We start from the raw sequence: 13,812 nt of genomic DNA on the forward strand, positions 1-13,812 counted from the left end.
TCAGAAATCAGAAATGATACTGGAAATATTATTAGATAATAATATTTTAAAATTATGACATTTACTTTCAGAAAAGAATAGTTTAAAAGTAAAAACATTTCCTAATTCCTTCTTATTCCAAGAATAATCCTATAAGTGTAGTGGAGCATTAATATTTTTGTGTCAAATCTGTGTTTGTTCAGAATAATAAAATACTATTATGGTCTGACAAAATAGTTACTAGGAACTTTGCTAGGTTGTTTCTTTCAAACACATTTCATGTATAATCCTAACAGATTTAAGTGGAAAAGTAAGATTTATCTCTGTTATCATGGAAAAGCATCAATTCGGGATCCAGATCTAGAAAAAATAATTTAAGGTAAAGAAACTCTGCTGATTTCTTAAATTTCTCTAGGTAATTACCCTTGTAGAATTGCTATACTACTTCCTATGCCTCCTCCAGCTCATAACAATATCAGAAATATAGGAGAGATACTCTTACCTAGAATTGCATTAATGATTCTAACATAAAGCACTAACACTGGTTTGTATATAAAATTGGTAAACCCATTCCTTTATGGTATGAAATTTCTGTGAGGATTCATAAGCAGTTTTCTCTGGGTAACTTGAGCTGGGGAAAGGTGGAGGGTTGCGTACATTTTCAGGCTTCCTTGGTGGGGTGGCACACCTTAATGCTTAGACTGTGATCCCCTGAGTCGCTCTGTTATCCATTCTTCCAGATCCAGAGGCCACACAGCAGTCACTGATACTCACCACTGTTTCTAGGCTCACATATTCTCTAACATTATTCTCTTACCGTTTCTAAGATAACCACGTCTTTCTCGTTTAAATCCTAATCAGAGTCTATCTTTTTGAATTGAGTGAGGACCCTCTGTCTATCTAATCTGTAAACTGTTTTCTAAATGAAAACCTTTAATGTCACTGATTTGCAGTGGGTTTTCTGTTTGGTATTTATTAGCACATTATAATACTGAGTAAAGCTACAACTTTATTATTCACCACAATGTTTGATTTCACTAATGTTTTTCTGATTAATGAAGACCTAGCTTCTTTCAAATCCACATTAAAGTCTTTACTCCCCTAAAGGAACTCTAGATTTCAAACAGGATTTCAAACATGTGTGGAATACTAAGAAACCAAGCTCTGTGAATGGATCTCGAAAAGCAATTTTTGTACCAGTGCTACCTCTACTGAAAAAATGAATTGTGCTTCAAATCAACCTAAAAATGAAGTTTAAAATGTATCATTATTATACCTTAAATTTATGGAGAAACCACCACCAAAAGGAATCATGCAAAAGAGCAATAGAGGCTTCTGAGAGAAAATGTGTCTTCCAGATTTTAAGAACTTTTTCCTATGGAAAAAAAAAGACAAATGGAGATCAAGTTAAAATACATTATAAAACATGCTAATGTAAGTAGGCTTTCTAAAGAGTACATGTTCAATGGTTATTGACTAGCACTCGTCAGTAGAAATTTAATGTTGAGTCATATATGCAATATTAAATTTTCCAGTAGCCACTTTAAAAAAATTAAAAAGTAAAACGTGAAATTAATTTTAATGATATATTTATTTTACCAACTACATTAAAATATTATCATTTCAACATGTAATTGTAAAATTAATGAAATATTTTACATTCTTTTTTGGTACTAGGTCTTTGAAATAAATTGAGAACATCTTAATTTGACCACTAATTTTCTTTATTTTTATTTTTATTTCTTAATTAGTTTTTTGGGGTGACAATTGTTAGCAAAGTTACACAGATTGCAGGTGTATAATTCTGTAATACATCATCTATATCTCACATTGTGTGTTCACCACCCAGAGTCAGTTCTTTCCATCACCATGTGTTTGACCCCCTTCTCCCTCTTTACCACCCCCTCCCCCCTTACCCTCTGGTAACCACTAAATTATTGTCTGTGTCTATGAGTTTTATTTCATCATTTGCTTTTCTTGTTATTTTGTTGTTTTCAGTTTTATACACTACATATCAGTGCAATCATATGGCTCTACTTTTTCTGTCTGACTTATTTTGCTTAGCATTATAATCTCAAAATCCATCCATGTTGTCGCAAATGGCATGGTTTCATCTTTTCTTACGGCAGAATAGTATTCCATTGTGTGTATATACTACAACTTCTTTATCCAATCATCTATCGAAGGACACTTTGGTTGTTTCCATGTCTTGGCCACGGTCAATCATAAATACTGATGATTGTTATGTCTTCTTGTTGTATAGTCCCCTTTATCGTTATGAAATGTCCATTTTTGTCTCTTGTTACCTTTTTTTATCCTGAAGTCTGTTTCATCTGATATCAGTATGGCTACACTTACTTTTCTCTGAATACCATTTGCTTGGAGTGTCCATTGCCACCCTTTCACTTTGAGTCTATATTTGTTCTTGTAGCTGAGATGTGTCTCTTGAAGGCAGCACATGTTTTTTTTGTTGTTGTTAATTAAAATTTATTGGGGTGAAAATGGATAGTAAAATTACATAGGTTTCAAGTATACAATTCTGTAAAACATCATCTATATATAACATTGTGTGAACACTAATTTTCATCATAAATATTAGATCAATATTTAGACCTTATAACATACATGGTTGTTATTTTGTTCCAACCATAACCAAAAATTTTTTTGATAACTGAATCAAGTATTACTGTTTGAATTAATTTATAAATTAATTAAAATAAATAAAATAAATTCATCTCAGTTGCACTAGCCACATTTCAAATACTTAATAATCACATTTGGCTAGTAGTATTGAAATGACAGTATAGGCTAGAAGGACAGCAAAAATTCAAGATACATGCTATAATTTCCCTTTTGTACTGAAGACATTTCAATAATCATGGAATTCTATTCCAGTGAACTCCATTATAACCCTAGATCTTACCTAAACATAGTGTTCTCTTTAAGCAATTGATCAAAATTGGCACATAAAGTTAAATCTATTTACCATGATTAATACAGACTATAAATTTTGGTTTAAATAGACACATTCAATATATCATTTTATCTTAATTCAACTAAAGTTTTTAAATTCCAGATTCAGTAGAGTTCAAGATTTCTTTTAATGAAATACATGAGTATAAATTCCTGTTCCTCAAGTCTATAAAAGAAGGCACCATGCAACGTTTATACTAAGAAGATTATTTATCATTCTGTGGGGGCACTTCTTTTTCACAGGCCACTTAGTATGGAGTACATTGGTAACAGCATCAACTTAAATTTAGTATTTCTTAATTACAAAGAACATATGTAAAGTACATAAAGAAAAAAGTAGAAAATTGAAATAGCTGGGGAAAAGCTGAATACTTTTGTTTAAATTATTTGCAAATATGCTTTTTAATGTAAACTAATTGCATGATTGATTCTATTCTAAGGTTTGGTTGAGTTTAGTATCACTAACTTCTTTTTCTGGAAAATTCCAAATTCTTTAAAATATATCAATATTTAGTTAAAACAACCAAAAATTGGAAATTGGCAGAAGAAAACCCAAACCTAGCTTAAAAACTTAAATGTTTCTCTCCTTCCGCTCCTACCCACTCAACCTCATCCACCTTTGGGATACTTTTTGTGATTCATGTAAATATAAATATACCTTAAAACCTATATATTATCTGACTTGGAATTGTTTCTCCTAATATTGACTCTAGGTTGGACAAAATTACTTCTAGTGTTCTCTTGAATTTCTATTTGTATATATAAGTATGCTTGTGGCTCAGCTTTCTCCTCTTATGTCCATAACAAAGACCCCTTTTCATTTGATTCAAAAATTTTTACTGAGCATTGCCTGTAGCCAAGGTTCTATTCTGGGAGGCACAAGGGATAATATACATTTTTCTCTTATCAAGAAACTTAATCTATGACTGTATGCACAGGGATGTTTGGATGGGATTAGGGGAATTCAATCAATTCAATGGATTTCCACACCTTCAAGCATGTAACAGTAGCTCTTTAACCCCTTTCTAATCTTTCGATTCATAAATTCAGTCCCTTGTTATTTGTAGCATTTCTATAAAATAACCTTCTCTCTGTTATTTTTATTTTCCTTATTTTCTCTTCACTCTAATTTCATGATTTATTTGTTTTAATACCATTGCATTATATATGCTCTAGTAAGCCAATTTAAATTCTTTTCTTGAAATCAAGGAGGGGTGTTAACAACCAAAATACTGGGTATCTATGCCCAGATATGCTTTTGATAAATAAACTCATAATATCCTAACCCAGTTGCTGGTCATGTCTCCCCCTAACTGCTCATATCTACTTCCACTCCTCATTTTCCTATTCCTTTCAATAATACCCATATCCAATTGTATTCAATAACACAACCATACTAAAAATTCCTCATAGCTATACGTCTCTATGCCTTGTTTATGTAATTGCCTTGTGTTTTGTGTTAGGTGTATATGTCAATGGTTAAAGTGCAGTCCCATCTTAGAACACAAAATGTTAGCATTAGAAAGAATATTATAGATGATCTAGAACAATATTCATAAAATTATTTTAACAATAATTTTATTAATTTCTTTTTATAGCAATAAAACCTTTTTCTAGAGGTAACTTTGGGAAATATAGTTGGGGAAAGAAATAAATGTGCTCACGACCCAGACATAACAATCAGCATCTACAGTTTTTCTTTATAAAAATGGATCAGGTGATTTTATTAAGAGGGCAGACTAAGCCTTCCCTCTCACAAAAATCCCAGAAATATATAAAAGAGAATTGAAAAAAAATTTGTATTAGCATGGAAAATAAGAGTGTCATTACTGCATCATTCTAGGCGGAGATGTCAGTTGAGGTGCCCAGTGATTTCCTAACTGAGGGGCAAATAGGAGATCCAAATAGGTTAATCACACATTACTTCTTGGGACACTTCATCTTGAAGATGAAACACTGAAGAGATACACTCTCTTTCATCTTGAAGAGAGTGAAGAAAGGGCAGAAAATAATGGCTGGAATGGATTCATCCAGGTTTAATGGTTGATTATGCTCCTTCTGATGGACTATAGAGGACTGTAGTAGGAGAAAAAACAACAGGGATTTTGTTTTGAGAAATAAAAAGCCACAGAAAGCCTGGGGTTGAGGAATAGGGAAGAAGACCTACTATGGGCCAAGTCCATTTCAGAGAACTGTCTGAAAGGAATCTGCCTGGGGGTACAAGAAGTATTGTTTAAGTCTCCAGGAAATAGACACCTCGTTAGGTAACTACCTATATTTAAGTGGGTGGGAAATCAATACTAGTAACCACCCAACCCTTGTCTACCTCTGGCATTCCTATGCCTGTAGTTTTTCATCAATTGGCTACCCTGCAGGCACACTACTCAAAAATTTCCCAGGCACTTGGAAGCTCAAAAGTGGTGCTGTAGGGAAGAGCTCTCATAAGTTATTTCAGGGTCAAAATGAGCTGGCTAAAATATCCTGAGCTGACAGAGCAGGAAGAGGGAGGGGAAACATCTGGTACAGTCACTTGCCAAGCCAATGCACATTAGCAACCTAAAACACCTGAGGCAGGAAAAGAATCTAATACACTCTTCTGTTGACCAAGGTGTTAAACATCACTGGTCTTTCCTGCCAGACTTAATGCCCAAAGGATTAAATCTTGTTTATACCCATAATTGTCAGATCTTTAAATAAAGGTCTGATTCATTAAATCATATTCTCAAATTTTACCATATAATAAAAATAAAATAATGTTTACATACATCAAAGTTGTGGGCTTTTAAAATAAAAAGATAAATTCGTTCAGCATCCAAATGTCTGGGTAGTTGAGTGAGCTCATTTGCTTTGAATCCTGAAAAGTTGCAACCCTAGAAAGAAGAAATATCACATAACGGTAATTACTTCACTCTTTTCAGTTTAGTAGTTTCACATGACCAAAAAGACAAATAAATACTTAACTGTAATTCTTTTATTTCTTATTACAAAAATAAATGAAAAATATTTATCCCACCTAAGGAAAATCTCCATATTTCTGCTTCTCTGAAATTAAGAGCCCTGGCATATTAATACACCAAATCCAAAAGCAAAACAAAACTATATTTCAGGACTAATTTGACATAACTCAAATGATCAAAATTTTTAGCTAGACTATATGGAAAGAAATGGACTAGGCAGGAAAAGGAAGCTTGCATACCTGTTCCCTATCTCTATTTATAGCTACATCTATACTATTATAAACATTCTTTTACCTCCATGTAATACTTTGATACATAATCTTATAAAACAGAATTTTTAAATACCTCTATATTCTTCTTTGTCTCCATTTGATCTGAAAGCTGGAAAACATTTAAAATAAAATCTTTAAAATTCTAAATTAAATAATTTTTATATTTGGTAACTGTTCATTTAACGTGTGTGTGTGTGTGTGTGTGTGTGTGTGTGTGTGTGTGTATCTCCTAGTGATGCCTAGAATGCTGTTGCTGTGTTAAATGCTAGGAATACTAACATGGCTGTTGTCCTCAAGTCATAGGTCAAGAGGAGAATAAGAGACATATACAAACAGAATACAAAGAGACAAGGCTGTAACATAAATATAAACAAACTACTTCCTGCAGTTTGGAGTCCCTGGGAAACAGAGTCTGAAGTGGAGTTACTGTTCAGAATATTTATCGGGAGTGCTTTTAGCTATGGAAGTATCTGTGGAAGGCAAGGGGAGAGGCAGGATTGGGAAGATGGAGAAGTCAGCTATGATGCAAGTCTCACAGCCTCAACTGACCCCACAAAGAGCTCTAAGGCTGAAAGGGTCCATTACAGCTGTCCTGCATTGGGTTGAAATAGCCAGGCCTTTCTGCCGCCGACTTGATCAATCATTGGATATTGGTGGTTCCTGGAAAAACATATCTTTAGAAGTTCTCTGTAGGTCAGGCAACCCCTAAAGGGATAGCTGAAGGGTGCCCTCTAACAGCACTCTTAGCAGCTAGGGCAGCAGTCCTTCCTTGAAGGTGAATTGATGTGGCACATATCCATGTTCACCATACCACTTTACACAGAGAATAAGTAGCCTTCTGTATATATAAATTTTTGATCATCTAGACATGTTGATATATTGTTTACTAATTTCCATATCCTCACTTTCTTCTCGAATAACCAATCTTACAGGCAAATTTTATACGAACACATTACATAATACATATGTTATAGGGGAGATGACATAGGAAAAAATTTGAAAGACTAATAACAGATTGCTAACAGAAAGAGAATCACATTATTGACATTTTAAAAAGTGTGCAAAGGAATAAAAAGGAAGACTATTTAGGGAAAGTGAGACCAATTATGAAAGAAAGAAACTGTGTGCTTGAGAGTTTCAGATATAAATAGTCAATATAGATGGGGTCAAATTTAGAAAGATGTTACTGTTAATCTCAAGTCCTGGCTTCTGTAGGAAGCAAAGAAAGCAAACAAGTGGGTTTTTAAGAAACAGTAATGATAATACAAAACTAGTTCTTGGTTACACAACCTGGAAAAGGTACCACAAAATATAAATAATACATGTTAAAATCCTGATTTAAAAAATACAATAAAACACATTTGGCAATAAAAATAATAATTAAAACTTTTGTTAATATGTCATCTAAAAGTAATTTCAACAGATTCTGATAAAATTCAACAGTGAAAATTTTTGAATTTTTTTTGAAAATTAAAAAATACAGAAATTATAATGAATAGTATATTATAACTACCAGTGCTCCCATGTTCCCACAACCTAGAATGGATTGCTATTGACATTTTAGTATTGCTTAAGTATGCTTAAGACTATTCGAAAAGAGAAAACATAGTTTCTATATAATTATATATAATAAAACTTTATATCTTCTTTTACAATTACTTCTATTTCTATTCGTGTGTTCCTCTTTCCAGAGATAGTCACTATCTACTTGGTTTGTATTGTTTCCATTTCATTAAAATACTTTTACATACATATATTATAAATATACATATAAAATATAAAAATTTTGTGTTTTTTAAATATAAATAAATGATATTAACTGTACATTTTTTTTGGTATCTTGTTTTCATTCAATATTATGTTTTGACAATCTACCAAAGTTGGTATTTGTGGAACCTGTTAACTTCCACACAGCTTTTCTACCAACCTACCTAATCCTCTCTACAAAATATAAATAATATATAAATCAATAAAAGTTCATAGGCAACTTTTGCCAAACATACAAAAAAAAAGTGATATCCCAATATTCTACAAACTAGTTATAAAATGGAAAGAGAGAAAAAACTAAGTAACTAATTTCTGAGTTAGTATAATTTGGATACTATAGCCAAATAAGGAAATCATATTTTGTAAAGCATAGATTAAAAAAGTGTATCCTAAGACTATAAGAATGGTTCAACTTCTAAAAAGCTGTTAATGTCATCTGCCACATTTACAGATTAAAGGCTGAAAGTAGATTTTGTTATCATCAGAGTAAGTTATTTTCCTCCCCATTTCAAACCATGCAGATTTTTTTCAAGTTTTTGAGCACAGTGATATCTATATCTGTATCTAATCTATGAGCATACCTGGGAGATATTGTGGGTTCAATTCTGGACCACCACAATAAAACAGGTATCACAATAAAGCAAGTCACATGAATGTTTTGGTTTTCTAGTGCGTATGTTTACACTATACTGTAGTCTATTGAATGAGCAATGGCATATGTCTAAAAAACAATGTGCATACCTTAATTAAAAAATACTTTGTTACTAAAAAATGCTAACCATCATCTGAGCCTTTGCTGAGTCATAATTGTTTTGCTGGTGGAGGGTCTTGCTTCGATGTTGATGGCTGCTGATTGACCAGGGTGGTGGTTGCTAAAGGTTGGGGTGGCTGCAGCAATTTCTTAAAATGAGACAATAATGAGGTTTGCCGTATGGGTTGACTCTTCCTTTCACAATTTCTCTGTGATGCTGTTTGATAGCATTTTACCCACAGCAGAATAAGAGTCAATCCTCTCAAACCCTACTGCCGCTTTATCAACTAAGTTTATGTAATATTCTAAATTCTTTGTTGTGATTTCAACAATCTTCATAGCATCTTCACCAGGAATAGATTCCATCTCAAGAAACCACTTTATTTGCTCATCCAGAAAAAGCTACTCCTCATTAAAGCTTTATCATGAGATTGTAGCAATTCAGTCACATCTTCAGGTTCCACTTCTATTTTTAGTTCTCTTGTTTTTTCCACATCTGCAGTTACTTCCTCCACTGAAAGTCTGGAACCCCTCAAAGTCATCCATGAGGACTGGACTCAACTTCTTCAAACACTTGTTAATGTTCATATTTTGATCTCTTCCCATGAATCACAAATGTTCTTAAATGCATCCATGCTAGTAAGTCCTTTCCAGAGGGTCTTCAACCTACTTTGCCCAGATCCATCAGAGCAATCACATTCTGTGGCAACTATACCTTGTAAAATGCATTTCTTAAATAATAAGACTTGAAAGTCAACGTTACTCCTTGATCCATGGTCTACAGACTGGATGTTGTGTTAGCAGGCAACATTAGTCTTGTTGAACACCTCAATCAGAGCTCTTGGGTGACCTGGTGCATTCTCAATGAGTGGTAATATTTTGAAAGAAATCTTTTTTTCTGAGCAGTAGGTATCAACAATGGGCTTCAAATAGTCAGTAAGCCATGTTGTAAACAGGAGTGCTGTCATCGGGCTTTGTTGTTCCATTTACAGGGCATAGGCATAGGAGATTTAGCGTAATTTTTAAGGGCCCTAGGTTTTTCAAATGGTAAATAAGCATTGGCTTCAACTTAAAATCACTAGCTGACCCTAACAAGAGGGTCAGTCTTTCCTTTTACAATTTGAAGCAAGGCATTGACTTCTCCCCTTTAGCTATGGAAGTCCTGGAACTCCTGGCATCTTCTTCCAGGAGAAAGTGTTTTGTAGACATTGAGAATCTATTGTTTAGGGTGCCCCCTTCATTAATTATATTAATAATTAAGATAACTTGCTGCAGCTTCTATTAATATGTCAGCATTTGCTGCTTCACCTTGCACTTCTATGTTATGAAGATGGCTTCTTTCCTTAAAACTCATGAACCAACTTCGGCTAGCTTCAAACTTTTCTTCTGCAAACTTTTCTCAGCCTTCATAGAACTGAGGAGAGTTAGGGCCTTGATCTGGATTAGGCTTTGGCTAAAAGGAATGTTGTGGCTGGTTTGATCTATCCAGACCATTAAAACTTTCTCCAGATTGGCAATAAGGCTATTTTGCTTTCTTATCATTTTTATGTTTACTATTTTAGCATTTTTAATTTCCTTCAAGAACTTTTATTTTGTATTCATAACCTAACTGTTATGACTAACTGTTTGGTACACGAGGCCTAGCTTTCAGTCTATCTCAGCTTTCGACATGCCTTCTTGATTAAATTTAGTTATTTCTAGCTTTTGATTTAAAGTGAGAGACATGCAACTCTTCCTTTCACTTGAACACTTAGATGCAATGGTAGGGTTATTAACTGACCTAATTTCAATATTATTCCATATAGGGGAATAGGAAGGCCGGAAGGGAGGGAGAAAGGAGAGGCCTATCGGTGGAGCAATCAGAAAACACACAACATTTATCAATTAATTTAGTTTTTATATGGGCATGGTTCCTGGAGCACCAAAACAATTACAATAGTAACATCAAAGATCGTTGATCACAGATCATCATAACAAATATATTAATAATGAAAAAGTTTGAAATATTGCAATAATTACTAACATGTGACATAGAGACATGAAGTGAAAAAATTCTGTTGAAAAAATGGCACCAATAGACTTGCTTGATGCAGGGTTGCCACAAACCTTCAATTTGTGAAAAGCATAATATCTGCAAAGCCCAACAAAGCAAAGTGCAATAAAGTGAGGTATGCCCAAATATCTAATCTACATCCACATCGATGTATCTTTAATAAGCTCGGGATTAAAATAAATGGCATTAATCTGTAAAAAGATAGTGTGTAAAAATTATAAAATTATATAAAAATTATTTAAAAATTATACTTAACAAACTAGTAGAATTTCCCAAGTCAGAGACAAGATGAGAAACTAACATGGTTGAATAATATTCATATACCAATATAATTTCCCATATGCCAGCTAAAACCCGTTTAAGGACATAATGGAAAAAATAACCTCATTGACATGAATAAAAATTTAAGATACCTAGGAGTAAATTTAATGGGAGGTGTGTGGAACTTATACAAAGAAAATCATACAAATTTACTGGTGAAGCTAAAATAAGACCCTTATATTTTACTCCTTTACACAAAATAAACACTGTATGGATTAAAAAATCAATCTGTAAGAATAATACAAGAGAATACAGGTAAATGTATCTTTGATCTTGAGATGAAGATCCTTTCTTAAATATTATGGCACTAAAGGCAAAAAATTTCAATAGAGAATTATAGATCTATGAAAATATAAAGTTCTATATAGCACAAAATACTTTTGGATTAAAAGCCAATTATATTTATACATATAAATACATATAACATATGTTACTGAGGAGGGTTAATATTTTAAAAGCATAAAGAGCTCTTAGAAATTAAAAAAAGCAAAAAATTGGCCAAAGTTCATAACTAAATAACTGTCAATAACAGAAACACAAAGACTAATAAAAAACAAAACAACCAAAATTGTTAGTGTGAAATTGATAATATTTATGCTATCAACTTTGCAAACATTAAAATATGTAATATTAAATGTTGGCAAGGGAATGGATAAGAGATCAATCACAAAATCTATTATTACAAATATAAATTTATGCCATGTTTCTAGAGAACATTTTGTCAATAGGTGTCAAAACACTTAGATTTTTATATTTCTTTTCCCATACGGTTCCACTTTTGGAAATTTATCTTAAGAAAATAATCTTGGATGAGAACAATCTTTAGCTCTAAATATATTTATAGCAGCTTTGTAAGTAATAATGAATAACGCACACTAACCTAAAAATCTAACAAAAGGGCTATTACATTAGGAAAATTCTGTAACACCTTTAATTGTTGTAAATATATAATTTAATCTGATTGTTCTAACTTTTTTAAAAGAAAAATGAAAGTGTTAATTAAATAGTAAGATATATGTGATTTACCTATCAATAATAGAATTAGGATTTTTATTCTTTTTAGTGTTTATGTTTCTTTTAATTTTTTTTAAATGACTACTTTAGTCATAATCAGAAAAAAACAATAAAAGTAATTTTGAAATTAAAAAAATAACAATTAGGTGCTAGACTAGTGTTGGCACTAGCTATTTTAGCTTTAACATTATATAGTTTAAAATGTATTTTTAAAAAGGACTAAGTTTTTAAAAATAATTTAAGAGTCAATTACAATTCTTATCAAAATCTCAGATATTTTTTTAATTGACAAAATAATCCTAAAGGTAATATAAAAGAATTCTTAATTTTTTTCTTTCAGAAGGGAACTGATATGAGACATTCACTACTAAGCATAAGGTATAAATTACTAAACAACAGGAGGATAGAATGTATACATTAAAATAAGTCTTCAAAGAACTTCTAGTGATGTGAAAATGCCAGCACTCTAATATTGTGAGTGTAAAGAAGAATATGAGTCCAGCTATTTTAAAAACACAGAGAGTTAGACAGACAGAATATAAAAGACTAAAATGAAATTAAAAAAGAATTATCGTGAGACTTCAGAACCTATGGAGAGTCTGTTTGTTTGTTTTAATCAAACTTCAGCAGGAAATTCAGATACCAGCAGAAACATATCAAATTCCTCAATATTTACTATTCTAAATGTCAGTCAGACTCCAAGTATCTGTTTCAAATCCTATTACTCATGCTTCATGACTGTCTATTAAATGCTTGGGTAGATGTTTAAAAAAAAAAAAAAAAAAAGAATTATCTATGGAATTATAGTGACTATATTTTCTGTGGAAATATAATTTTTTAAGAAATATGAAAACAAATGCCATACCCTTATCATCTTTTTCTTGTGGTACTTCTTTAGAAATGCCTTGTATCTTTCCAATTTTCCCTGAGAACCTTTAAAAAAATGAGAATTCACGACATACATATGTGTGTGTGTATAAATATATATATAAATATATATATATATATCCTTTAAAAGTGAAAGAAATTAAATACTTTAAATAAATTATACATGAAAATATTCAATAGGATCAACGAGCTGTTTTGATAAGCGTAATACTAGACACACGATAGTAACTGAATGAATAAATAATTATCATATCTTCTGTTTCTGTTTTTTAGAAATGCCATGTTCCAACTAATATGTCTTCAGTAGTGGCTTCTAATCTAAAGTTTTACCTCAATCCCTTCCTACAGAACAAGCCCATGTATTTCAAATAGCTCAGCCACTTACAATGGTGGTTTCATGGTCATCTTAAATTCAATAAAGTACAGTGCTTTGAAGTATAGCCCAGTGAAAGACTATGGTGGGGGTCAGGGTGGGGGGTGTCTGACATCAGGTAACCTAGACTTGAGTCCAAGCTCTGATATTTACATATTGAGCACAATGAATATACATACAATTATTTTTTAAAAGTGTGCACATGTGCTCTCTACATATATTTCAAAAATATTTTATATTAAATATAATTTAAAATTCAACAAGAAAATCTTTTAAAAAGTAGTAGATTTAATAGTGTATTTAAACACATTCTCAGAATTTGAAAAATCAAGGTCCATAACAGAATATTAAATATCTAAATAATATAATTAATTTAATACGTGGCGAATACTTTATAAGTATAACCGATATCGGCACTTTTAAGGCTTATATACGACAAGTTTGCCTATTAAATCAAGAATAAG

The 13,812-nt window shown here is 32.0% G+C and overlaps 1 protein-coding gene across 1 annotated transcript in view; it reads right to left on the reverse strand.

Annotated features, from left to right (window-relative positions):
* FAM227B (family with sequence similarity 227 member B) overlaps positions 1 to 13,812 on the reverse strand; it is a gene marked incomplete at its 5' end in the record, with an annotated part of 186,650 nt that overhangs the window by 167,230 nt on the left and 5,608 nt on the right. The window contains 4 exons of the mRNA XM_081049965.1: positions 1,256 to 1,354; positions 5,718 to 5,822; positions 6,255 to 6,290; positions 12,953 to 13,020. Coding sequence (XP_080906091.1) covers positions 1,256 to 1,354; positions 5,718 to 5,822; positions 6,255 to 6,290; positions 12,953 to 13,020 — 308 coding nt within the window. The remainder of the gene's footprint in view (positions 1 to 1,255; positions 1,355 to 5,717; positions 5,823 to 6,254; positions 6,291 to 12,952; positions 13,021 to 13,812) is intronic.

Source organism: Rhinolophus hipposideros, assembly GCF_964194185.1.
Source record: "Rhinolophus hipposideros genome assembly, chromosome: 5".
Taxonomy (NCBI): domain Eukaryota; kingdom Metazoa; phylum Chordata; class Mammalia; order Chiroptera; family Rhinolophidae; genus Rhinolophus; species Rhinolophus hipposideros.